This window comes from Pseudonaja textilis, chromosome 1 (genome assembly GCF_049901715.1).
Source record: "Pseudonaja textilis isolate UNSWEBS1 chromosome 1, rPseTex1.2, whole genome shotgun sequence".
NCBI lineage: Eukaryota > Metazoa > Chordata > Lepidosauria > Squamata > Elapidae > Pseudonaja > Pseudonaja textilis.
Genome location: NC_141990.1, coordinates 300,404,357 through 300,431,895, shown reverse-complemented (window position 1 = coordinate 300,431,895; position 27,539 = coordinate 300,404,357). Strand labels below are relative to the sequence as shown.

Below are 27,539 nucleotides of genomic sequence, written 5' to 3'. Positions count from 1 at the left end.
TGGTGCATGTTCTCACATAGCCTCTGAAAATTGCATGACAATAGGGCAGGCTTTCATGAAGTTTTCAGAGGCCATGGAAGAGCATTTTCCAAATCTGGTCCAAGAGAAAAGGCCTCATACAACCCAGAGCAACCTCAGATATGTTGCAGGAGTCCGTCAACAGAAACAGAACACTGCCTGAGGGTAAACAATGAGTGACAGATCCTGGAGAGGACTGGGCCACAGGAACATTCATACTTTGGGGGATGGTGCAAGGCAGCCCTTTAGAGTGGCAACAGTGATGTTAGGCCTGAAATCAAGGCCTGGTCTTCCACTTCAGGCCTAGTCTCTATTCAGGGTAGCCTAGACCCGTGTGTGTGTGTGTGTGTGTGTGTGTGTGTGTGTGTGTGTTAAATAGAGAGTTATCTTTTGTTTGATGGGGGGGAGGGAACGTGGCATGCTAACAGATTCAACTTAGGCATTTTCCAAATTTTTGACACACTGAGCCCAAAAGGTTTCTTCATCACTATTCTACTGCCTCCCAGATGTGTTATGTTAGTAATTTCCAAAATTTCTAGCCAACATGGTGGCTAGGAACTCTGAGAATTCTTTCAAGAAGATCCTCAATTCTCAATGTGAATATGATTTGAAAGTTGGCTGTTGAATGCAGTATGATTTTTGTGTGACAGAAATAAGGCAAAGCACTTACGGAAATTAACTGACTGCTAAGAGAAAAGTTCAACACTGAAGAGGAATAAATGATGTCCCCTATGCTATTTCATGCACTTTAGTTTAAAATAGTACAAAAATACTGGCTAGTGTATTGATTGAGGACATGAATAAGGGTACTTTTGTCTGTATCTCATGTGCGTTGTTAATTAAGATCATGAATGCATTGCAATGATGTAGCTGAATGATTCAGAAAGGGACTTAGATTTAAACATTCAGTAATGATCTGAATGATCTACGTTTGATCTGAACAATGGAGTTGAAAATACATGGGAAAAAACTAGAGTCAGTAATTGAATTTGTGCATTTGGCAGAATGTTTACCAAAGATACAGGATGGCGGAGTCATTTTAATACATATAAAAGATGGCACAAACAGAGTAGGTAGCATGCGGCATGCTGTAAGAATTGTCAAAAGAAGCAAAAATATCTGCTTACAACAACATGCTTCTGCCCACTTTGTGATACAGAAATAATAAGACTATGAAAAGAAATAGAAAGTAAGTTGAAATGACTTGTAAACTGTTAGCCACCTCCATTATTAGAACAGAAAGGGGAGATCAGGGGAACAAGAAACAGGAAATGTAGTAGATTAGAATATTACTCTACATTTTCTCTTTCAATCTGCTACCATTACAGAACTATACTAAATGCTACAGTAACTTTAGTGACAGAGGGTGCCTCAAAAATACCCATAAGCAGTCTAATTGCTTATAGCAGGAATAAGCAGTTTTGTTAAGCAGTGCCATGTGATTTCAGGCAACAAATTGCGATTTTCCCTTTCCACTCCACTTTAATAGAATTTAACTGAGATAGTATAGGACTGTCTGATACGAATGTATTTTATTTCTCTTGGGAGTGAATAAGTCTACTGTTTCTCAGGAGATATTCTCAGAAACTAAAGGCAATAGGAAAGTAACTTTGCTTGGAAAGGAACATGGGTTCAAATTTACATGTTTGGGCACTAGCTTCAAATTTTTATATTCAAGAGAAGAAAATGAGAAGCTTTTCTATTATATTTTATTAATTAAATATGTTACAGACAGCAATGCTTATTATGCTAATCAGTTTTATTATTTTATACTGATGTTGTTTTCCTATGTATTTTTACCACATACCTGTTTGCATGTACATAAATATGAGATTTAATAAAGATAAAAGGGGTTGCAGATTGTAAAAATATCCTTTTTTTATCTAATCAAATAGCTAAAACACAGAACGCTACTAAGACTCACAAGGCACATAGGACAGCATTCCATGTATTCCTCTGAACTAATGAAATTAAATCATCTTTCTAAATGCAGTTAGAAAAAAAAAGAATACGATCAAATTGGATGGATGAGAGGCGAAACTCCTGATAATACTGCTTTCCCTGGAACTCGGAGACACAAATGACCAGATTTCAAGTGACTGGGTTTCTTTTAAAGCCTAAATCAGCCCATACGAGAGTAAGGAAAAATAGCCAGAAGTTTTTAACTGTGTGTTGAGGCACTGGGGAAAGATTTTCCCATCATTCTCTCCAAAACTGCTCTGTATGAACGAAAAAAATCATGTCACCCGATCCCTCTTTGAGAGCTCTCTTATAGCATTCATAGTTTATTCTCCAAAGTTAATGTGAAAATTCCTTCCTCAAATAAAAACTTTGAAATGGGGTTGCAGATCTGATTAATCTGGGCTGTCTTTATTTTTTTAAGTCATATGTGGAGAGCCAGGTCTTATATTTCCACTTTAAAGGCACCAGGTAGACACTGAGTCTTGCCTAGGCACTGGCTGGATGACTTTGGGCCTGTCATGTCTCTCAGCCCATATTACCTCTCAGGTCTTGTTGTGTGGGAAAAATGTGGGAAGGAAGAAGATATGTTAGATATGTTGAATTATTTATAAAAAATAATAGATGGGTTATAAATAACATGAAGTGGAACCATAGGCAAATTAAGCTTAAAAAAATTATAACCTATTTGGAGGGGGGGGATTTCTAACCATAAGAAGTAAAATTTTATTAACCTGAAAAAACTTCGCAAAAATAAAAAGCCTATCTAAAATTTGGCACATCTACTACCTAATATTAGCAGTATAAACTGGAACCTGCAAAAATACAACTAGGGGGCTACAAAAAAATGTAAGGAGATGGCCAAGCAATCATTTTTATGATGTAATGGGAAAAGAAGAACAGTGAAACAGGCAAAGAGATTATCATATTCACCTCTCTTATTCTCTTGATGTGAATGTAGTTGGAACGGCCCCAGTCCACTTCATTCTGGAGAGGGAAACAAAAGAGTTAAAAATAACTAAAATTGTAAACTGAAGTTGAAAAAGCAACTTGCATAATCTCAACTGTTTTTGTTTCTGTGCCATGCCCTATTTTAAGCCTACCAAGGTTTTGTTCCTGTAATCATTAGCAGCCTGCCAGAACTATTCAGGCAGTTGAGCAAAGAGCAAACAATGAAGAATTTTTACTCTAGATACAGGTTCTTCCCTACCCACAGATTATGGTCATGTGAGAACACAAACTTCCATGCTTGTAACGTGCAAGCACTCGATTTTTTAGTTGCAGGATATTTTATATGTGTAACCAGGATTCCAGAGGCAGGCTAAGTTGTGGTGTCAGACTCCCTTTAACTTCCAGTTAAATTCTTCTCTATACTACAAGCATTTCAGAAGGTGGGTCAAATCCAAGCGGGAGAAATCCCCAGCTCTCTACAATAATTACTGCTTAAATACACAAAATCTTAGAGAAATCTAGCAACTCAAATTCATGAATATGCAGAGTGGAATCAGTGCATCAGTACCCCAAAATAGTTTGGCAGCTTAGAAAAGTTAGAAAAGCTTACCAACCATCTAATGGATTAAGACAGGACAGAAATATTCTAATAAACAAACATTTTACGTGCTCCCATCTGATTAGCTGCTTTCTTTAAAACAAACATCCAAGGTAATATTCTGAATGGCAGAGTTATACCAATCTGTTCAAATACCAAAGTGCTGGATGAGAAACAATCTTGTCAATATACACCAGCTGCAAGAAAACTTTCTACATACAGCTGTTAGGATAAATGGTCTATTTGAATATCAAGACTCATTTATGAGACACAGATTTGTGCACACTAATCTCTTCTCCTACAATTGGATGGGTTTCCCTCAGTTTCTCCTAAGTTCTAAATTTAGGACATTAATCCAACATCTTCAAAGATCAAATCAGCAATATTGAAAGATGCAGAAGGGGAACATCCATCCCATCACAGTGTATAGAACATTTGATCAAGTAAATATCCAAGTTAACAAACAGATTACCAACAGAACTAACCTTTGGATGCCTAAGCTTTCCTTTTTTCCTGTTTTCTTGCCATTCCTAACAACAAAAGAAGTCATAATGTAATTTGTAATTGACCTTCATACAGCATATTCCATGCACATTGATCCAAAATCCGATAGCCAAATAGCTTTGATTTTTATTACATGGAAAATATTTTTGCCCTTTAATTTAAAATTTTAAGGACAATTTGCAATAGCTCATTTAATAGTAGTAATCACTAATGGAAACGAAAAATAAATAAATGCAGGTAGTAACATAAAGAAATCCCCAATTATGCCAGTAACATAAGATATAAAAGCAGGAACAAGGAAGATTAGTTACCTTAAATGCATTAATAATCGCAATACAATCACTACTGCTGTTCCCAGAAAATTGTAGCTTGTTCCTGCAGAGCAAGAAGAGGTCTAAAATACATGTATTATTTTATATATTTTATACTATTTCTTTCTGTTTTGGCCAACCCTTTTATTCCATGAATTAAAAAAATATGTATGTAGCAAAACATATTTTATTTCTAAAATTATTTGCAGTTATATGAACAAGGAAAAAAGTCAAGTCAATTTACACATAGTCTTCAGAAGCAGCGTAAACAAAAAGTCTGCAAAGTATTTGGATCTGATGTGAAGGGCTTAAGAACATGCAGGAACAAGAACCAGCACCTGTCTGAGATCATGGAAACTGATGTGAACGCTTTAAAGAGTAGAAGTCCTATTTCCATACATTTCAACATACTTTTACTAAACTGAATCGGAAGCACTGCACAGTCCTAGATACATTATATCAAGGGTTTATATTGTGAAGCTCCCAAGGCCTAATATGAATCTAAGCTTAGATACATGCAGCTGTTACAACTGCATAATGCTCCTTTGATTATCCTTATTTATTTGTATCCCATCTTTATTACTTTTACAAATAATTCATATGTATTGAACATAATCCATCTTCCTCCTATTTTCTCCAAAATAACAACGCTGTGAGGGAAGCTGGGCTAAGCGAGAGAGAGACTGGCCCAAAGTCACCCAGCTGGCTTTCATGGCTAAGGCAGGACTAGAACTCACAATCTCTGGCTTTCTAACCTGGTGTCTTAAGCACTAGACCAAACTGGCTCCCTTCTGAAGAAAAAAGTGGGGTATAAACTTGCCTTCCACTTTTGGGTTGCTTTCCTTTAGTGAATTTTAAGATATTTAGAACGTTGGAGCAAATTTCTTGAAAAATAATAGTATATATACACAAATATAAAAAAATGAAGGATCAAATTTCAATAAATCAGATGGTGGCTTTAGGGAAAATACCTATATCCATCAAGATGTTGCTTGAAAGGTATTATAAAGAAACTGTTCAAAGAGAGGGCTGCAGCTGTAACAAAGAGAGAAAAAATAGCATTTGCTAAAAATTGTATTTGCCCTTTTAATCACAAAAAGGCAGCAGATTCAAGTTTTATTTCCATGTACAAAACTTATATAATCTAATTATCAGTTGCAGGGTACTAATGGTGTATTTATATATGTATCCATTCCTCATTACATAAGTATCTTCCTTCCAGCATCATTGATTTTAACAAATTTATTTCATCAATTTCAGTACATTATTTTTAGGTGGCTCTTTGGCCATAGTCATGCGCATTTCTAAGTTTAAAGATCTGCCTCATTCTTACTTTTCTACTATGAACAGCTTGTAAGATATTACTAATCTAAGTTGAGAAAAATAGTATTTATACTCACCTATTATAAGTGTTTCTTCCAGGCATCCAAAGACATGTCCAAGAACTATTAGTTTGCCTAGGTGATGATTCACAGGTAACTGTGCCAGCACTTTTCCCAGAAAGGTCAACTCACCATCGTAAGGATTTCTTTCTTCAAAATGATCATTAATAGCAAGTGCCCCTAACTATTTCAAAACAAAAGCAATAATAATATTAATAGGAGACACAATCATGACTTTTAAGACTAATTTTTAGTATAAGCCAAAATGGCACTTGTAAAAAGCTTGGTAGCAAATGAAGTCAGGCTAGCACAATTTGTAGCCCATAGGGCAGGTACTGTATATATGACTAATAACAAACAGTAGACTTTTTTGTGATGCATGTGGTCTCATTCCCTGATTTCATTTTTAATTATACACCTCCCAAAACTGAATTCTGAGAATTAGTTATCCATGCTCAGCAGGTAGAACCATACTGGTTAGGTTGATTTACAGTGACATAACATATACAAATTACAAATATTACAGATTATTTAACTTTCCATCCTCCTATTAAGCAAACAGATGTCTTGGTTTTTCAAAAAACAAAAGGCATACTTAAAAAGAATTATAAAACACCCACCTCTTTAAGGTGCAGAATTGTGCGTTCAATATCACTGCTAACAGGAGGAGAGAGAGCGGTTGCTAACAGAGCTCTTGGTTCTCCCATGTCAAGCATCTTCACTTTCAGTACAGTAGTTTCCAATGGGCAACGCTAAAAGGATAAATAAAAGTCCTGTGTTTGACACTCTCCAATTCTGCAAGGATATTCTTGAGGGTTTTTTTTAACAGTAGTAGCTGGTAAAGCTAGTTGCTTTTATGCTATGCGCAACCTATAGGTAACAGAACAACAGAATAACAGAATTGGAAGGGACCTTGGAAGTCTTCCAGCCTAACTGCCTGCCATGTAGACACAATGTCATATTTTTTACTCAACAAGAAATACTATCTTTTTCTAAAAGTGAATGTGAAAACTCTGAGAAGCATATGGGGGAGTTCAGCTGGTGTGAAAGAGGAAGCACAGATATTTAGAGCGGTCTAAGAAAATGTTTCAAGGAGACACTTAGTTGATTTGAGGTAAGGCTACCTGGAAACTTAAAGTTTACAGTTTGCAAAATTTACAGGTTAGGTGTTAATACTCATGAGTAGTATTGAGCTGAGCAGCAAGTTGGAAGCCATGTAACTGGCAATGCAAGAGGTGAGATTGATACAACATTCTCTGGTTTTTTGCTCACTTCCTTGCTACTATATACAGAAAGTTTGGGCCAAAATCTCAGTCCCCCAACTGTTTGTTCCAACAGTATGTGGCTTTCCTCTTGCTGCTCAGATCCAAATGGACTACCACAACTATCCAAGCCCACACAAGAAAACAATCAAGAGAAAAATGCCACTTGTAAAAAGAATGGATTTTCTGACTCTACAAATGAACACTAAAGCAAAAGATCATGCAGCCAAATGAAATCCCAAAACATTGGGAGCAGCACTTGAACACCAACAGCATTTACAAAATCATCACCAGTCAATTGCAAAAGGCAGCTTTTTTTTTGGAACAGCTTGCATCCTGCAAAAACAGCTCCTCCAAGTTACTTAACAATCTGTCCTTGAAATTACAACACACACCCAGTCACATTGTCACACTTCAGGCACTTGTTAACTGGCTCACATTTATTTAGTTATTTGTTAAATTTATTTGCCACCTATCTCACCATGGGGCTATTCTAGGCACCTTGCTCTAGGCGGATTTATGACTAGTTGCAGTGTCCCATGGTCAAAAGAACATAATTTGCAACACTTTTTAGCTGGATTCTTGTGGGGGGGGAATTAACTTAGGAGAATAGATTTGTTTAATGATTACATGATTCGCTGAAAGGTCATGATGATTTGCTTTATGACCATTGTAAAAATTGTTATACGATTGAGTCAGATCATGTGGTGCAGAGGTGGTATTCAACAGGTTCTGACTAGTTCTGGAGAACCAGTAGCGGAAATTCTGAATAGTGCTGAGAACTGGCAAATACTACCTCTGACTGGAGATCTTACAGTATCCTTCCCCTGCCACACCCACCAAGCCACGCCCACAGAACTGGTAGTAAAAATATTTAAATCCCACCGAGTGGTGCCACACTTACTGAATATAATGACAGAAATTCTGAGTTCAATTGTGATTAAAAGAGGATTAGATTATGGCATCTTGGATTTTATATTGTTGTGTACATAATAATAATAAATTAAGTTTGTATGCTGTCTAATAACTGGATGGCAGAGTGGCATGAGATATCTTTGAAGTACTATCTAAAAAAAATTTGACATTTTTTTTTGAAAGATACATAGAGACACATACCTTTTTTCAGTCAATTTGTTATGAGTGAATTGTAAAAAAAGAATCAAGCAACAGCCAGAAAAAATATTTTTCTTTCTGAGTTGTCTATTGAATGTACCAGATTTAGGTAACAATTGTTTGCTGATGGCTTAATTATAGCTAAATACTTATTGATTGTTCCTAAGAATGTCAGAATCTAAAACCGTCCTTCCATCATCCTTTGACATTTTATCAGTGAGTTCTCATCACTTCCTGCCATTGTTCTTAAACATAATGGCTATTTTTTGGTGGTCAGCAGAAATATAACTGGTCTTCCCACTCTAAAGTCATGCAAATGGGTGTGTGTTATTCTTACCATCATCTCAGGAACAGTGCTTTTCGGTATACAGTTTGCCCAGAAGTCTTTGTATACTAGTCTGTAGCAGTATCCTTTGGACACACGACCAGCTCGACCTTTACATTAAAGAAAAATCTTCAGCACTTACAATTCAAAAGCTGAAATACCACTTACACTTATTAATGGCAGCAGGGACTAGTATTGACACACACTGGTTGCCTGTTCACAATCAAAGCATCAATATCTCAGTACAGGAATTATCTAAAGATTATTTCAGCCTAGTGCTGTGATGGTGAACCTATGGCACGTGTGCCGGAAGTGGCACACAGAATCATTTCTGCTGGCACGTGAGCCGTCATCTGGAACAGATCTACTGCGCATGCGTACATGCCTCCCGCCAGCCAGCTGATTGTCGGATATCTAGCACGCATGCGCGAGGGTTGGGGTATGCATGGGAGATGCATGCGCAGGGGGCGGGGCGCATGTGGGTGTTACGTGCAAAGACGCACGGTGCACAGGGGTCACGCGCACATGTGCAGAGGTGCGTGGTGCATACAGGGGGGGTTACACATGCATGTGCAGGGGAGTCGCACGTGCATTGCATTATGGGTGCAAGCATGAGCACATATGCGTGCACACACTTTCAGCACGCAACAACAAAAAGGTTAGCCATTACTGGCCTAGTGCAATTATGGAGAACCTCTTAGCTTCAGGGTTCTCAAAAATTAGGAAATTGCCTAATTTGACTATGCCTGTATGTCATTAGCAAAACATTCCACAATGCAACAATGCAACTGTGAGATAATGATTTAAGATATATTGTTACAAGGGACACCTTTTTAAAATTTAATATAAGATAATTCTAATTAACATATTTTATAAATACCATTGCTCTTAATCATAAAATCTCTGCACTGCAAATGTAGAATTATAGAATCATTGAGTTGGAAGGGATCTTAAAGCTGTTTTTCTAGTCTAGATCCTGGCCAGTGAATGAATCCTCACACCATCCTTGACAAATGGCTGTCCAACCTCTTCCCAGAATGAAACACCCATGATTTCAGGGGGCAAGCTGTTCCATTGCTTAACAGCTTTCACTGACAGTTGTCTGAAGTGGAATAATATTACAATTGTACCAATCTTGGATAAAGATGTAATGATAGGGAAGGAACTTCCCCCCTCAATCCACCACATGCACACGTACATACAGTGAAGTTAATTTGCTCTGTCATTAAAACTGGCATGGCCATCTAACCATCACTGCTTTTATTTCTGAAATATGTATGTGGTTACTTAAACCAGTGGTCCCCAATCTCTTTCACACCAGGGACTGGTTTTTGGAAAAGACCGTTTTTCCACGGACCAAGAAGGGTGGAGGAGGATGTATTGTGTGCTACCTAGATCCTGCTCATTTACAGATGAAGCTTCACTTGCTTCTATATCCTGGTTCCACAGCCCGGGGATCTGAGCCCCTAACTTAAAACAACCAGTAGGAAGAGCAAGCATGTATGTCTTAATTCAAACAGATAATTGCAGATTAAGTTAATACTTTTACTGCACATATGTAAGACAGACTTCACACATAAAATGTTTTCAGGATTAGGGTCTCCAAAAGACCTGGAATTTTATACAAGAAAATCCCCTTACCCATCCTCTGATCACAGCTGTTCTTAGATGCCCAACAAAGTCTCAAACTCTGATAGTTGGTATCTTCATCACAAACGAGATTTCTACTCAAGCAAAAATCAATGACTGTACAATAAAAGCAAAAGATAAAAATAAGTAGAAAATAGTTTAGAACATTCTGAAGTACTTTAAAGAGAAATTAGATTCAGTTCCATCTTGTGGGAACAAAACTTTTTTACGCAACCTGAGGTAACATAGTTCATGGTTCTCCCAACTCAGTTAAATGAAGGAGTGGAATCCTGAAATAACAGCATGGGATTATGAAGTAGCTATGGGGATAGGACAAATACTATCCTATTGTAGAATCTTTTCCTGCTAGAGTTACATTGCTTTTCTGGAAGCAGATAAATTAAGATAATGGTTTTAATTATATTACAATGTTATCTAAAATCCCTGGTGGCTTTCTGTAATTTAACTCAGGAGTATCTCTTGAATTGAGCAAGACTGTTTTTTAACTTTAATTAGAAGATTCCTTCCAATGACTTCTCTCCATTTAATACTTTTCCAAGTTTTATTTTTAGAAAGCAAAACCAATGATGAAAATGCACATAAAGGAAGCAGAAACCAAATGAGATACAAGTTAATGTTCTCACTATCCTGTTCCTGAGAGTACAGAGGAAAAAGGTAGAAGAAACTCTCTCATAAAGAAGATATAACATTGCCAGAGATACAGTAGCTTTTTATTTCCACTCAATATTCTCTACAATATACTTTAAGTGAACAAAATAAGAGTAAAAGCACTACTCTGCCAGTAAGTGCAGAATATACATTGAATCTCCTGCTCAATATATATTCAAGGAAGGAAGGAAGGAAGGAAGGAAGGAAGGAAGGAAGGAAGGAAGGAAGGAAGGAAGGAAGGAAGGAAGGAAGGAAGGAAGGAAGAAAGAATGAACTAGGTTTGGCAATAACCACTGAACTTTTACTTTGTCAAGTGAATATCAAAGAAATTGATGAGATTAACTACTCAGATATGTCACTGATTTCTAAGGCATATAGAATGCTATGTTTCTTTAACCTTAACTTCCTGAGTACAATTTCCTGATGCAAGAGTAAGGAATAACATCCCATAAAACTATTACTATTACCTGATGAAATGTCACTATTTCTGCACTGTTACATTAAGCATTCCTACCTATTACTATGCAACATGTTGATTCTTTTTTTACCAATGTGATTCTGTGTGGGCAGAGTTTAACTCACTATTTCAAAACTGAGTTCTCTTTATACAGCCATTATGATACGTTTTTATGGATGTGTGAAATTTTTTGTCTGTGTAGTTTCTTTTATTTTTGTATTTTATATTTATTTTTAAATTATATCATTTTGCATTTTATTGTTTTCTCTCTTTTGCATATTATGGTAATCTAATAAAAACACTTAAAAATGCAAAATGTTAGAATATTTCATTTGTTGTAATTGGTCATTTTCTATTTTAAAAGTTTTAATTTCTAGCTCGATGTACTATTTATTATTTTTATGCGAGTTGACTGTGGAAAACTCATCAATTGGTTTTGAGTAAGACTGCCTGTAGCTGCTATGAGCTGAAAATGGTACATGAAAGTTTACAACTGTTCTATATAGCCTTACCCTTTGCCTGCATGCAATAACTACCCGACATCTCTTCGCCTCTCTATAATTTCTACCCTTTATCTCTGTGGTGTTTGCCGAAGATAAACATAAAAATTGAACAGGATAGATCAGAATAACTGAGTTAGAAAGGACCTTGGAGATCTTCTACTCCAACTCCCTGCCCAAGCAGGAAACCCATACCATTCCAGACAAATGTTGTCCAATCTCTTCTTAAATGGAGCACCCACAACTTCTGAAAGCAAGCCATTCCACTAGTTAACTGTTCTAACTGTCAGGAAATTTCTTCTTAGTTCTATGTTTCTTCTCTCCTTTATTAGCTTCCATCCATTGTTTCTTATCTTGCCTTCTGGTGCTTTGGAAAATTGGTTGATCCCTCTTCTTTGTGGCAGCCGCTCAGATAATGGAACACTGCTATCATGTCTACCCTAGTCCTTCTTTTCACTAGACTAAACAAACCCAATTCCTGCATTGCCTTTGATGTTTCAAAAAACAAATGAATCAAAACAAAAATGCTATATTTAATTTAATTCAAAGAGTGATCATAAACAAATACCATTTAATAATTAGTAGTACTAATGACATTTCTCATCTTTTTTTGAACAAGTACAAGTTGACATAACAGAATTTGATTTTTGCACAGAACAGCGATTTTCTGAAAAGCAGCTGAGGGAGAAAGGTTATAATAAAGTTGTAGTAACTACGCCCTTCACTTTACAGAAACAGCATTTTTAAAAGTTATTTCTAAACAAAGATTTTAAAGATTCTAATCACTCTTGAAGCCAGATTACAAAATAAAAGAACAAAATATGCACAAACTTTGTTTCTATAACATAAGAAACATACTTACCATATTTGACATCTGGTACTGTTACAGAGCTCTGTGCTATGTTTGTAGACAGAAGGATCTACAAGGAGGTTTTAAAATAAAATTTAAGACATTTTTAAAATCTAAATGTTGACCTCATTTACAATAATCTCATGCAATTACAGACAGTGATGTGTGTTCTTCTATTATATTATTTACGTATTTATTAAATTTATATGCTGACCATCGCACTGAGCAGTGACGCTCAGCGACTTACTGCTTCTCCAAATCTAAATGGAACCCAAATAAAAATAAAAACTCATTTCTTCTTTAAAATATCCAAGAAAACTATTGTATTTAAAATGTAAAAATATTGTTATTTTGCACTTGGGGGATCAGGAATAAAATGTCAAATTTTAATGAATTTCATTCATCGTCTGCCATCCATCCATCAATACACCTCTTCCTTTTCTTCAGCAATATTTTACTGTAAGCAATTTTTATTCTGCTAATGATGCCTATTCATCCCACCCTCCACCTTCAAAATAAGAAATCACAGTGCTAACTCCCTAATTAAAAACTCACTTTTCGATAACCAGGAACTGGCGCCAAAAACACATTATTCTGTTCTTCTAATGTGACACTGGAATGGAGTGGATATACTTGTAACCTAAAAAAAGTCATTTGAGAAACTGTACAAAGGAACATGTAGAAAGATGTACATTTTCCCCAGGTTGGGTTCAAAACAACATATTTGAAATTGTCAACAAATTCGTTAGAAATATATACTGGAAATAAAACAGTACTTCAACCACTCTTGTTTCCTATGTTTCAGTGATCTTTATAAATGATTTATGACACAACCTGTTACGTGAGAACATAGCAAATTGTAGTTTATTTTTTAAAACATTGTTAAAACTGATGGCATCTCAATGTATTAACACAGTCAATAAATGTGCTACTGTTTAATTCCATCTAAAAAGGACAAAAAGAATGTAATCATCTAGTGGAAAGAAAAAGGCATTGAGCCATGCAGCCAAAGAGAAACCAGCTCATTCTGGCACTTCAATCCATCACTCTCAAAATTCCTTCCCCTCCTATTTTACTCTGTATGCCTAAGGGGCTGTGCATAAGAAGAAAAACAAATGGAGAACCCCACAAAAAGCTTTCAGCTACAGAAATGGAGAAAAACAAAAAGCAGAAAAGGCAGGCAGGGAGTGGACAGGAAATTCGTAACTCTGAACCACATGGGAGAAAAGATGAAACAAATCGAAGTTGTCTGCAAATAACTAGTTGTGAGTTGCATGAATGGGGGTGGGGGGAGTGTGAATGAGGTTGTACACCCAAGGATCATATAATACCCAGTCCTTTAATATTTCAAAGTCCATTCATCAGGGCTTTGGCCCACACCCGATGCTTTAATAGTGCTTCTAATGAATAATCTTTAAAAGAATATGCTCCTTGACATATCAAAGTCCATTATGCTTCCATTTCTTTGCATCTCACCTCATCTAGCAATGAGATGAATGAACATACCAACAGCACACTATTCCTCTCATGCTATTTGCATACCTCAAAATCCTCCTCCTTTTTAAAAACCTCCATACACTTGCAGGTATATTCTGTGCTACCATGTCAAACTCTGTCTTCATCAGTTACTTCAGCCTTATCCCATTCTTAGTGCATTGTCACAGAAACATCACTCAGCAAGACCTGTGTGACTTTATAGAATGTCTGGCACAGAAAAGAATTGGTCTTACCTCCTGTGGACCATATTTGTGAGAAGCTCAAGCAAGTAAGTTATTTCCGCCAAACCTGAAGAGTAAAAAAATAAAAGGTAATTATGCTTGTTTCCTCTAAATGAAAAAAAAAATGTAAAATTATTAAAATTTAGACGTTTCTTCAGTTGAAATAGCTACCTTAGCATCTTTAATTCTAGCTTAGATGATGGGTTAATGTTCTCATTTTTAGTCATCATAATTATTAGGTGTGTAATTAGTTAATTAATAAGTAACTATGCTAGCTTATTATAACAAAGGTCAAAAACAAGCAAAAGAGTTAGTTGAAATTGTTGTCTGAACACAGCTAATTGTAATTAATTTAGTAAAGTAGGTTAAATATGTGAACCAAGTTAAAATGTGGCATTTCATCCTCCAGTTTACCATTAAGCCTGGTAGTAAACATATCACAAACTGATTTTTCTCAAAGCCATAGTCCCTAAAAGAAGGCAGTCAGGCTTCATTGACCAAGTACTGATCAAAAACAGGTAATTTCCTTAAATCTGGCCAATCCACAAGCTTTATAGTGCCTGTCAAAGGCAAGGACTTTCCCCCCCAAAATGCACTCAATCTATCATATTGTAAATCATCAGGCTAGGCTCCTAATCTAAGGAAAGTCTCCCCAATTTTAGCCATAAGTTTCCCCAAGATGGAGCACATGGCATGCAAAATGTTCCCACCACCTTCAATCACTGGCATCTCCCATGTGTTTTCCTTTAAAAATATTCACCTAATAATGGTGGGCCTAGCTTGTTCAGACTGGTGGGTGCCCTCACCAATGGCCATCTGAAGATGTAGTAGCCACATTCATTTTCATTGACTAAGAAAACTTTTATGGACTATTTGGGTCATACTTGGAAGTAAAGATATCATTTTATCTCATGCCAGCTTTCCATCTTTTTAATTGAGAAGTTTTAAAATGCAAAAATCAAGCAGGACAGGAACGCTAACAGATTTTTAGAATGTACTTAGTTCACAGTAGAGATCACAAATGGAGCAGGATACAGGGGAAATTTATGTTTAAGTCTTTGTAGGTTGCTTAAGTCACTGCCAAGTTACTTTGGATAACTGGTTTAGAATAAGAAATACTCCTATTTGCCGTAACACTTATTTCAAAGTCCTCATCAGTCAACTCATGCCTTGGTCACCTCATGACTTGACTATTGCAATGTCTTTCACAGAGGGTTGCCCCTGAAAACAATCAGGAGCTTCAACTGACCCAGAATACAGAACCACCCACAGTGATGGGCATGCCTCAGTATGTCCATATAATACCTCTGCTTCATGAACCAGTTGCCAGTTTGCTTCCAGGTGTAATTCATGGTGCTGGTCTCTACCTATAAAGTCCTACATGGTATAGTGCCTGATTATTTGAGGGACCATAGTGCTGAGTTGATCCCATTTGGCAGGATTGGCACATTCCAGATTCCTTCACTTAAAGAGTGCCATATAACAGGAATCTAGAAAGGCACCTTCTTTGTAGCAGCGCCTACCCTCTGGAATGTGGGTAGATTTAAACAGCCCTCACCCTATTAATGCTCTGAAGGACCCTGAAGATCTGGTTCTTAGCCTAAGCTTTGGACAAGTTTGACTGAAGCCTCCTTTTCTTCGTTTTCTTTATTCTCATCTGGATTTACTGTAACTGACCATCTTTATTCCTTTTTGTTTTCTTTCCCTTTTTTTAAATGGTTAAACAATTTGTTGATTGCCCAGAGTCTCTGGGAGTCAGGTAACATAATTTGCAAAAGAAAAGGTTGATATTTTTCCCCCAGTTAAAAAACCAGTTCTCACATATTAAAAAAATAACAAAAAATAAAACTCACCTGGTAAAAATACTAGCACACTGCCACGGTCTGACACAAACTCCAAATTGCGATCCCTAATATTAGAAACACAGTTTTTGTCTTAGTTTACATCAAAGCAAATATTATTTCCTCCGAAGACCATCGGAGGACCATATATGCGTAAAGACTGACTAGAGCACTTTTTCTAGCACATTTCCAACCCAAGCAGTCTTTTAATGTGTGCACATCTATTCCCAGAAATCCCAAGCCAGACTACTGAGAATTCTGGGAACTGAATTCTGGAAATCGCCATGATTAGGAAAGATGAGTTAACAGGGTAAACAGATCTAACTATTCACAAAGACTTACTTAAAGGTAGGCTTGTAGTAAATATATACAGACAGGGGAAGCTAAAAGCTATTTATTCCCTTATGCAATATTTAATTTGAAATAAACTGGAGTTATGTAACAAGCTTTTGCAATATGAGCCTTTCCCGTGCATCGAAGATGGGAAAGGGGAAGCTTTCCTAAGTGAAGGGCCTGAAGTAATATTATTGGATTCTTAGTGTATTCTAACTTTGTTTTACTGTGGAATCCTTGGTGTACAGTTTCATTATTAATAATTAATCTTGCTTATTATAACAGAGCAAAGTTCAAAATCAAGCAAAAGAAATGGCTGGGTTTGTTGCCTGAACACAGCTAATTGTAATTAATTTAGAAAACTAGGTTAAAGATGTGATCTAAGTTACAATGATGTTTGCATTTCAATCAGTATCTTAGAATTTAGCACAACTAAAAATGCCGTTAGTTTCCCTTAAATAGTGGTTGAATTTGTCTATGTATTGAGAGATAAAGAAATTTTAATGTATTTTGACTGCCAGTTGATGTTCATGGATACATTCTGTCAATCTGCTCCATTTGTACTACATAGTAACTGTTATTCCCTTTACATGTTGTAGAGAACTTCTGCTTTCTGTTGTTGTTTGGTTATTGGGGCTTTGATTTTGTTTAAGATGCTTCGGAAGGGTTTTGTTGAAACGTGTGCAACAGTGATGCTCAAAGGTTGAAAGTCTGGATTGTATCATATGTTTTTGCTGTTTGCGAGAGTTATCCTTTTCATAATTTATGATATGTCATATAATTGGGAATTTTTAATGAGGTTGTATTGATATCTGTTATATTGCAAAACACTGTATAGCTAATGTGCTTCTTTGTGGTACCACTAAAAATGGAATCACCAGGATGATGTACATGGGAAGGGGAGGACAATATTTTAATTCCTTTTTGGTACCTTTAAGATTAGGAATAGGAAAGAAAAGCTAGCTTGCTCAAGTGATTGGGGTAGATGGGAAACCATGAATTCTAGTTTTGCTGGAGGCATGGAAGATGGATGGGCAAGCTGACTTAATTATTTTCTCTCAGCTCTAGGAAGGCGGCACTGGCAAGCCACTTTCAAAAAATATTGCACAAACACTTGCAACTTGCCCCTGGAGTTACCAGAGGTCAGAGCCGACTAAAATGGACCATCACAATAAGATTAGGAAGGGAAACTATGAAAGACCGTCTACTGAATTACCATTTCCATTTTTAAAAATCTTCCCAACTCTTCTTATCCTCCCAAAATAGCCTGAATCATCCTGAAAAATTCAAGGGCAAAATGCCCCAAATTTGGAAGGCTATTTTTCTACCTTATATACATGTACACGTACGTGTGTGTGTACACACACATACACACATGTATTTATTTATTTATGATGGCACATGAGATAGCTTTGTTCTGCAAACTGCATTCTAAACTCATCTTTAAAAAGAACTCACACCTGCCACTGAAAATCAGCCACTTTCCTAATGCATTTTATGTGCCACATCCTGAGAAAGAGTGGCATATGAAAAGTCAGAAACAGTTTATGAACTGTTCATCTTTAAATTCTTGTAAAGCTATTTTAGACCCTTGATAGGCAACCCAGGGTACACAATGGAAAGAATGTGATGATCCCAGTTGAAAACTAAATTTGATTAAATTTAAATTTAATTTGATAAATTAAAAATATTCAGTGTGATTTTATCCTTCATATATTTTTCTCTTCTGTCACTTCAAAAAGCACAAGTCAGAGCAACTTTTGGATGGGAACTTCAGGTTTTCAGCAGTTAAGTCTACCTGTTTTAGGTCATAATATTTTATATATAATACACATAGTTATGCACTGAATATAACCATTAAGATCAACAAAATAGCACTGTGGTTTTAGACAAACTCTAGATTGAAAAACAAATGGAAACCTTTAATTTGTGCAAGTGTGCTTTACGAATTATACATCTTTACGATATTCGGCTAAATGCATACATGCTTTCCCCTAACACTGACATAGATGCTTGCCATAGTTAACATAAATCCAGTTCTATAGCACTGTATTCTCATTTAAAACTTGGATGACTCTGAAGTCATTCTACTATACCTTAAGAGCAAAATGCTACATATTGCATACTTGGATTTTTTTCTTCCTTTCTACTTTCCCAACATGCCCTCTCTTCCTACTCCAATTTGTTTTTAAACGTTTTTTTTCCTCCTAGGCAATTAAGGTATCTTGTCTTGCTCCCAAAAATTAATACTGAGATTCATCCACTCACTGTTTCAACGAAATAACTATGTGGAGCCTAGAGACATTTGTGCAAATGAAGATGAAATTAGAAGCTGGTATTTTGCTTTACAGCATGTCAACATCTCATTTAACATTTTTGTAAATTAAAATGATTTTTAAAAATAAAAGCAGGCAGTGTGGGGAGTCATCCATAAGCACATTTGATTGCCTATCCCTGCCCGAGGAATAGAACAACTCTTTTATAAACTCAGATTATTTTTACATCTAAATGAGCATTTTCTGTAATGGCTTGCCATGTTGTATTTCATAATACTCAACCTGATCTTAACGGGAGGAACCACAGGCTTCCAAACAAGCAACATTCTTCATACATATTAGGCATTATTTTATCTATTACCTTCCTCTTAAACTAGTGATTGATGGCTCCTTCAAAATTGGTCAAATTTGCACTTTTTAGGGAGTTTAACATGGTAATCCCCTGCAGTTACCTGAACAGCAAGCTAATAAATTAGCTGTACTTTGAGTCTTCTTTTAATAAAATTCCAAACTCCTTCCTGTAGATTTATTGGACTTGTATCCTATTGCATCATGCAACTCTCACCTTCAAATTAACACTACTGAACAATATATTTCTTATTAGAAACTGAATCTTTGTAAGCTGCATAAGAACAAAGAAAACTAGAACAAAAAAGTGGCTTCATCCATGTGGAAGGCATGAACATAAGATTTCCCTAAATGGACAAATGGTCTAGCTTAGCATGAAGTTATTTTCTATATTACATTTAATCCAAATCTAGTTCATTTTCATATAGTTTCCTTACATGAATGAGATTTGACAAAAAAGCAAGGTTTTAAGTATCGCGATTAATTGAAGGTGTATTTTATTTTGATAATTTAAAGTCAGCGACCCAACAGAGAGATGGTGGTTCAGGGAAGCCTTATGATAATTATTTGAAAAAGACCTTGTATTTTCATAATGCAGAGTAATTATCTGTTTAAAAAAATTCCATCAATTATTTTCTTGCTGCAGTGCAATATAATGAGGTTTTAAAAGTACATTGTATCAAATTTGTTTTTTTTTAAAGTTATATTTGACAGTAAATCTTAGTAACACTACCAAAAATCTCAGCTGTACACAATCTAAAGTACAAAAAGGCCAGATTAAATACACTGCTCAAAAAAATAAAGGGAACACTTAAACAACACAATGTAACTCCAAGTCAATCACACTTCTGTGAAATCAAACCGTCCACTTAGGTAGCAACACTGATTGACAATCAATTTCACATGCTGTTGTGCAAATAGACAACAGGTGGAAAGGATAGGCAAGACATCCCCAATAAAGGAGTGGTTCTGCAGGTGGTGACCACAGACCACTTCTCAGTTCCTATGCTTTCTGGCTGGTGGCTTGGTCACTTTTGAATGCTGGCAGTGCTTTCACTCTAGTGGTAGTATGAGACGGATTCTAGAACCCACACAAGTGGCTCAGGTAGTGCAGCTCATCCAGGATGGCACATCAATGCGAGCTGTGGCAAGAAGGTTTGCTGTGTCTGTCAGCGTAGTGTCCAGAGCATGGAGGTACTACCAGGAGACAGGCCAGTACATCAGGAGACGTGGAGGAGGCCATAGGAGGGCAACAACCCAGCATCAGGACTGCTACCTCCACCTTTGTGCAAGGAGGGACAGGAGGAGCACTGCCAGAGCCCTGCAAAATGACCTCCAGTGGGCCACAAATGTGCATGTGGCTGCTCAAACGATTTGTTTTGGATGGCTGTCAAGTGAAGAAATCCAGCAGAGAATCTTCCCCAGAGAAAAATCATCCAGATGCCCGAAGCTCTATGGTCTCCCCAAGATACACAAAGAAGGAATACCACTCAGACCGATAGTCAGCTCCATAGGCTCACCTCTACAGAATCTTGCCAAATTTCTCGCCTCCAGCCCTACACAGGATCCATCACCTCACACGTACAAAACTCCTTCCACTTCATAGAAACAATAAAGAAGCAAAACCTACAACCCAGTGACCTACTTGTGAGCTTCGATGTCATATCCCTCTTCACCCAAGTACCCATCAAAGAAGCCTTGACAGCCATCCAAAACAAATACAACCCCCCCAAACACATCCTAGATCTGACCAACCACTGCCTAACCAACACATACTTCATCCACAATGGACAAAGATACAAACAGATAGAAGGAGCACCCATGGGATCACCCTTCTCACCCGTCATCGCTAACCTATACATGGAACACTTTGAAACCAACGCTCTAGACAAATCCAAACACAAACTTTCGCTTAGATATGTAGATGACACTTTCGTAATTTGGCCACATGGGAAAGAAAAACTGGACAACTTCCTCACACATCTTAACAACCTACACCCCAAAATACAATTCACCATGGAAACAGAAACCAACAACCAACTTCCCTTCCTGGATGTCCTAATTTACAAAAAACCCAATGGCTCCCTAGGACACACCATCTACAGGAAAAAAACACACACCAACCGCTACCTAAATGCACAATCCCATCACCACCCTGCACAGATCAACTCCGTAGCCAAGACCCTCATCTCCAGAACCAAATGCCTAGCTGACAAAGACCACCTGAGAACAGAACTACACACCCTCACTAATGTATTAATTTCCAACGGATTCCAAAGAAACACTATCACCAATCTAATCCGAAAAGAGATACCCCCAAAAAACCAAGACACAGAACAAGACAACCGTATCACACTCCTCCCCTACATCAAAGGCACCACAGACAAAATCAGCAAAATTCTCCACAAACTCAATATCAGGACAGCTTTCGGCACTGACCAAAAGATAGCCAACATCCTAAGAAACCCCAAAGACAAGATCCAGCTAGAAAACCAAGGAGTTTATGAAATACCATGCAACAATTGCCCAGCCACATGCATTGGACAAACCAAAAGGAGAAGGGGGGGGGGGGGGGGGGGGGGGGGGGGGGGGGGGGGGGGGGGGGGGGGGGGGGGGGGGGGGGGGGGGGGGGGGGTGGGGGGGGGGGGGGTGGGTGGGGGTGTAAAATGCATGCATTGCAGAACACAAAAACGCAGTCAGAAGAGAAGAAAATACTTCCTCCCTCTTCCAGCACCTTAAAGCCACAGGACATGAAATTAATTTCGAAGGAAGCAAATTAATATCCAACACTGAAAACTCCAGCAAGAGAATAATCAGGGAAGCCATCAAGATAGAGAAACATCCCCATAACATGAATAGACGGGACGATACCTCCCGCCTACCAGACATCTGGAAGCTAGCCCTCACCAACAAACGAGTCCCAGACACTTTTCCTAATAAAAAATCGGGGGAAAAATCCACTTTGACATTAACAGGCAATTAAGCTGAAAATAAAACAAAATGTCAAAGGGATAATAAAGATTTCTGGACACTAAAAAAAATTTATAAACAGGGAAGGAGAGAAAAAGAATAAAAGGGCAGGATCTGGAAAAAAGGGAGGAGACTGCCTGGAATTAAAAGGAATCTACAGTAAAACTTCAACAAGACTTCTAAAAGATACATTTTAAATGAAACTTGGCAAATAAATATCAGAACCGCAGGAATAGAAAGTGAAAACAAAAACAAAAAGAAACCACTTACGTGTATTTGGATTATTGGTGATCTTTGGATTCTTGGTTATTGCATTTGAATGACTAAAATTAATCGGGTGGTTGTTGTTTAAAATGGCTCCACTTTTACAAGAACTGAAAATGGAACTTAAAAAGTACAAAGAAGATGTACAAGAAGGGAGAGGTTCTTTTGGCTTCGTTTTTCAATTCTTAGAAATGGAGTTTTGGAACTATGAGAAACAACAAGAAACGTCTGCAAAACAAGAAGACTGGGACAAAAAAGAAGCTATCTTAATGAACAAGTAATTCTATGTGGGGAAGAAAAAGGAAAGGAGGGGAAAGAGAATGGAGAATTTAAGACTTAAAAAAAACAACCAAAGAAAAGAAAAATAGTTCAAAAAATAAGTATAATATTGGAAAGCAACAGAAGAGGGGAATACAGAAGAGAGAAATAGAGGTAGAGACAAGGGGGTAAAAAGGGGAGAGAGAAGAAGAGAGGGAAGAAGGAAAGGAAAAGAAGTTACAAAGGACAGAAACAAGATATAGAGAAATAGGGCCTATTTAGAGATAATGGGTGAAAATTTAACTGAAAAAGGGATTCTGCAAAGGTACATAAGATTGTATTGTTATATTAGTAATAGAAATAATTTTAGAAAATTAGAAACAATGTATGATTAAAATGAGGGATAAAATAGTTACTGTAATCTAGTGAAATGTTTGTTAATAAAATAAATGAAATAAAATAAATGATAAAATTGAATTAGGAAGGGATGGGAACATTTTAATTAGTTAATTTTTTATAAAATATAAGTGAAGGGGGGGAATTAATTATGGAAAGCTTATAACTGTTCCCATAGAAGTATGATATTTAATTGAAAAGTAATGTTAAAGAAGTTAAGATTTTAATGAATATTACTGATAGAATTGTATTGGAATGGAATGTGTTGTTTTAATTACATATATTTATAATCTTTTTTTTTTTAAGAATATAGTGTGTATTTTAAGAATGTACCAAGCAGAATCCGAATGGAAGTTATGTATTATATTGAATGTTATAACTTTAAGGTATATATTGAAGCCTAAATAAGAGTTAAATGGATAAACTTAAAAGATATAAAGATGTCATACTCCAATCAGCAACTACAGGAGAAACTTTGTTTAATGAGAAAAGATAATAAGGAAATTGAAACAGGACAGACAAAAAGTATAAATATAATGATTTGAATTGAGACGAGGTAATTAAAATAAAATTGAGAAAATTAAAGAGGGGAGAAGCTATGTAGAAAATGTAAAACAGTAATAAGATATGGAATAGAACATAAAAATGAGCATGAAATTGAATTTGTGTCTGTACGAAGAAATGTAACTCGGGATTACACTACTTTCAAAAAAGATGTTTTATTTGAATTTTTTTGTGAAAACTCAAATAAAATTTACAAAAAAAAAAAAAAAGGTCCATCCCACCCCTGAAAGGACCTAATGGTAAAGACTGCAACAACGACACTATTAAAGCCAACCTCTTTAACACATTCTTTGGCTCAGTATTTGTAAACAGCAATGGATCAAGCCCAGAATTTCCTAATCGAACCACAGACAACTACAATGATCTAATACATATCGATTTTACAGAAGACAATGTTGAAAAAGCACTATGTACTCTAAAACCATCTCTATCTATTGGACCGGACAGAATCTGTGCATACTTCTTAAAAAAGCTATCCACTGCCATAGCAGAACCTCTAAGCATGATCTTTGAAAAATCTTTCAGGACCAGCTCCTTGCCAAAACTATGGTCACAAGCCATGGTCATTCCCATCTTCAAAAAGGGAGACCCCAGCCTAGTTGAAAATTACAGACCAATCTCCTTATGCTGCGTCACCTGTAAAGTCATGGAATCAATTATTATCCAATCCATCATCCTCCACTTAGAGACAAACAACCTACTCTCCAATAAACAATTTGGTTTCAGGAAAAAACTATCATGTAATCTGCAACTCTTACACTGCAAAACATATGGACTACACAACTCGATCAGGGCAAAGCAATAGACGCAGTCTACCTAAACTTCTGTAAAGCCTTTGATTCAGTGGTACATGACAAACTACTCCTAAAACTAAAATCTTACAATATCTCTGGACACCTGCATAACTGGATAGAAGCATTCCTGTCAAACAGACAACAAATGGTCAAAATTGGGAGTGTCTTATCAAATTGCGTACCTGTCAACAGTGGTGTCCTCCAAGGCGCTGTTCGAGGACCAACTCTAAATATATGACCTCTGTGATCATATTAAGAGCAACTGTGTTCTCTTTGCTGATGATGTAAAGCTATTCAACACTACAGACAATACTGCTATCCTTCAAAAAGACCTTGACCATGTATCAGAATGGTCAAGCAAATGGCAACTTCAAATCTCAACAAATAAATGCTCTGTCCTACATATTGGCAAAAAAAAATCAGAAAATAAAATACAGGCTGAATAGTCAAGATGATGCTGATGATCATTGTTGATGATCCAAACTCTGTCAAGGATCTTGGAGCACTCATCTCTAATGACCTAAATGCTAGAGCCCACTGTAACTACATAGCCAAAAAGGCATTAAGAGTTTTTAACCTAATCCTACATCGCTTTTTCTCTGGTAATATTACACTAATAACTAGAGCATACAAAACATTTGCTAGACCAATATTCAAATACAGCTCATCAATCTGGAACCCACATTACATATCTGATATTAACACAGTTGAGAAAGGCTAGAAATATTTCACAAGAGTTCTCTACTCCTCTACTCATTGTAGAATACCTTATGCCACCAGACTCAAAATTCTAGACCTAGAAAACCTAAAACTACGCCACCTTCAGTCTGATCTAAGTATAGTACATAAAATCATACATTGCAATGTCCTACCTGTCAATGAATACTGCAGCTTCAACCATAACAACACAAGAGCAAACAATAGATACAAACTCAAGGTGAATCACAACAAACTTGATTGCAGGAAATACAACTTCAGCAACAGAGTGGTCAATGTCTGGAATACTCTACCTGACTCTGTGGTTTCTTCCCCAAATCCCAAAAACTTTAATCTTAGACTGTCTACTATTGACCTCACCCTTTCCTAAGAGGTCTGTAGGGGGCGTGCGTAAGCGCACCAACGTGCCTACCGTCCCTGTCCTATTGTTCTTTTATTTTTTATTTTTCTTATATGTATCCATGTATTCATAACTATGTTTTTACTTATACCTATTGCCTTGTAAGCAATTGACAAAAATAAATAAAAAAATAAAATAAATAGAAACTATGAAGATGAAAATACCTTACCTATTTTCCTTTGTCTCCAGCTCATCAAACCACTGTATTAGAGCAACTGCAGCTTTGTACATATCTGGGTGTATGAGTGGGTCCTCATTAATTTGAAGAGGAATCTAGAGACGAAAAAAGAGTAAAGTAAAGTCATTACTGGCATTCTTGCTCTACATAAGCCATTCCTTCACTGTAGGCAATGGAATAGAAATAAATATGCAAAGAGCAAATTTTGAAAGAATTTGGCTGAGGACAAAGAATAAGATGTTACAGCTGATTTGTTAATACAGTATTTTCCCATCCAGAATACAGGTAGTCCTCGACTTACGACCACAACTGAACCCAAATTTCTGTTGTTAAGTGAGATACTTGTTAAGTGCATTTTGCCCCATTTTACGACCTTTCTCACCATAGTTGACTAGTTAAGTAACCTGGTTGTTAAGTGCATCTGGCTTTCCCATTGACTTTGCTTGTCAGAAGATCACAAAAAGCGATCACATGATCCTGGGATACAGCAACAGTCATAAATAAGAAACAGTTGCCAAGCATCTAAATTTTGATCACATCATGGGGATACTGCAGAAGTCGTAAGTGTGAAAAAATGGTCATAACTCACATTTTTCAGTGTCATTTTAACTTTGAACAGTCACTAAACGAACTGTAGTAAGTTGAAGGCTACCTGTATATTGGTGAAGAAGGGTACAGAATAATTTCTAAGGGCTGCTTCATGTGATATGCTTTTGCCACATTAAGGATGTTGCCACAATGCCTCAAGTGGGTTTATTTTGCATAAATAAACCAGGTAAGGTAGCATGAGAAAGGAAATTTCATCTCTAGTGGGCTTGCTGGAACAAAGGACATAGTTAAAAGGTGCATGTGACTTTAAAAGCTTGTTTTAGCTCTGTTACACCATACCCCCAACACAACTTGCTTTCCACTGTTCTTTTCACAATATCAGGCTCAAGGCCTGATATTATATTCATATAATCAACTGTCATTGGCACCAGGATTTCTGAATTCATTCTGTTCTACTGTGACTTCATTTCTACCTTTTAGAATTGGAAAACCATCATTTAATCAAGCTGAAATGCAAACCCTTCTTTTCCAAGCAAACCCCCTTTAAAACTGCAGTGGAGCTGTAGAGCAAAAACCATCATCTATAGCAGTGGTTTTCAACTTTCCTAATGCCACAACCCTTTAATACAGTTCCTCATGTTGTGGTGACCCACCAACCATAAAATTATGGCTCGGTTCCTAAGACCATATGTGTTTTCCAATGGTCTTAGGCGACCCCTGTGAAAGGGTCATTCAACCCCCAAAGGGGTTTCAACACAGAGGTTGAGAACCACTGACCTATAGCATCCTAATTTTCATTCTCAATTAAGGAAAGAAAAAGGTGGCTATTAAGGAAACAGATGGGGGGAGGGGGAGAAATACACAGCAGCCAGATTTTAAAAAAACATTATGAGGATGAAATTCACATAACTGAAAGAAAAAGTAAGCCAGGAACCCCAAATTCCTCCTCTCCCATTCACAAGGATGCCAGGGTTGGAGAATGCCAGTTAATCTATCCTTGAGGCAATTGCACATTTGACAGATCTAACCCAACAGCAAAAGGTCATCCAGTAAACATCCTGGTTATTTTTACAGTTGTCAACCCATCACCAACAATCTTTCATAAATGTCAGATACTATTAAATGTTCCCTCCTGACACTATCCACTGAAGCTGACACATAATTGACAAAACCCTATCGAAGGGTTTCTATTCTTTTAATGTGTATTCAAACCTATTCTCTCTGCCTAGAACACAGAGTCAATCATAATCTCTCATTGCCTCCTGTAATTCCTAACACATAACTTTATAACTATTAATCAATTATCTGGTTTGATGCACCATTCAACTGCATCATACTAGATGAACCCCTATAAGAGAATTTTACAAAATAGCCATTATAACTTGTAACTAGCATATCTTGCTCA

General features: G+C 36.8%; 2 protein-coding genes across 4 annotated transcripts in view; one reads left to right on the top strand and one right to left on the bottom strand.

Annotated features, from left to right (window-relative positions):
- Positions 1 to 27,539, top strand: part of XRCC3 (X-ray repair cross complementing 3) — a 624,633-nt gene that overhangs the window by 453,498 nt on the left and 143,596 nt on the right. The gene's annotated exons all lie outside the window — the stretch shown is intronic.
- Positions 1 to 27,539, bottom strand: part of TDRD9 (tudor domain containing 9) — an 86,392-nt gene that overhangs the window by 24,671 nt on the left and 34,182 nt on the right. For all 3 annotated transcript variants that reach the window (XM_087922241.1, XM_087922243.1, XM_087922242.1), the window contains exons 8-20: positions 25,577 to 25,680; positions 16,100 to 16,155; positions 14,259 to 14,313; positions 13,084 to 13,168; positions 12,541 to 12,598; positions 10,065 to 10,169; positions 8,436 to 8,533; positions 6,344 to 6,475; positions 5,742 to 5,907; positions 5,313 to 5,376; positions 4,342 to 4,405; positions 4,012 to 4,056; positions 2,911 to 2,964 (exon numbers count right to left, since the gene is read on the bottom strand). In XM_087922241.1, coding sequence (XP_087778367.1) covers positions 2,911 to 2,964; positions 4,012 to 4,056; positions 4,342 to 4,405; positions 5,313 to 5,376; positions 5,742 to 5,907; positions 6,344 to 6,475; positions 8,436 to 8,533; positions 10,065 to 10,169; positions 12,541 to 12,598; positions 13,084 to 13,168; positions 14,259 to 14,313; positions 16,100 to 16,155; positions 25,577 to 25,680 — 1,086 coding nt within the window. The remainder of the gene's footprint in view (positions 1 to 2,910; positions 2,965 to 4,011; positions 4,057 to 4,341; positions 4,406 to 5,312; positions 5,377 to 5,741; positions 5,908 to 6,343; positions 6,476 to 8,435; positions 8,534 to 10,064; positions 10,170 to 12,540; positions 12,599 to 13,083; positions 13,169 to 14,258; positions 14,314 to 16,099; positions 16,156 to 25,576; positions 25,681 to 27,539) is intronic.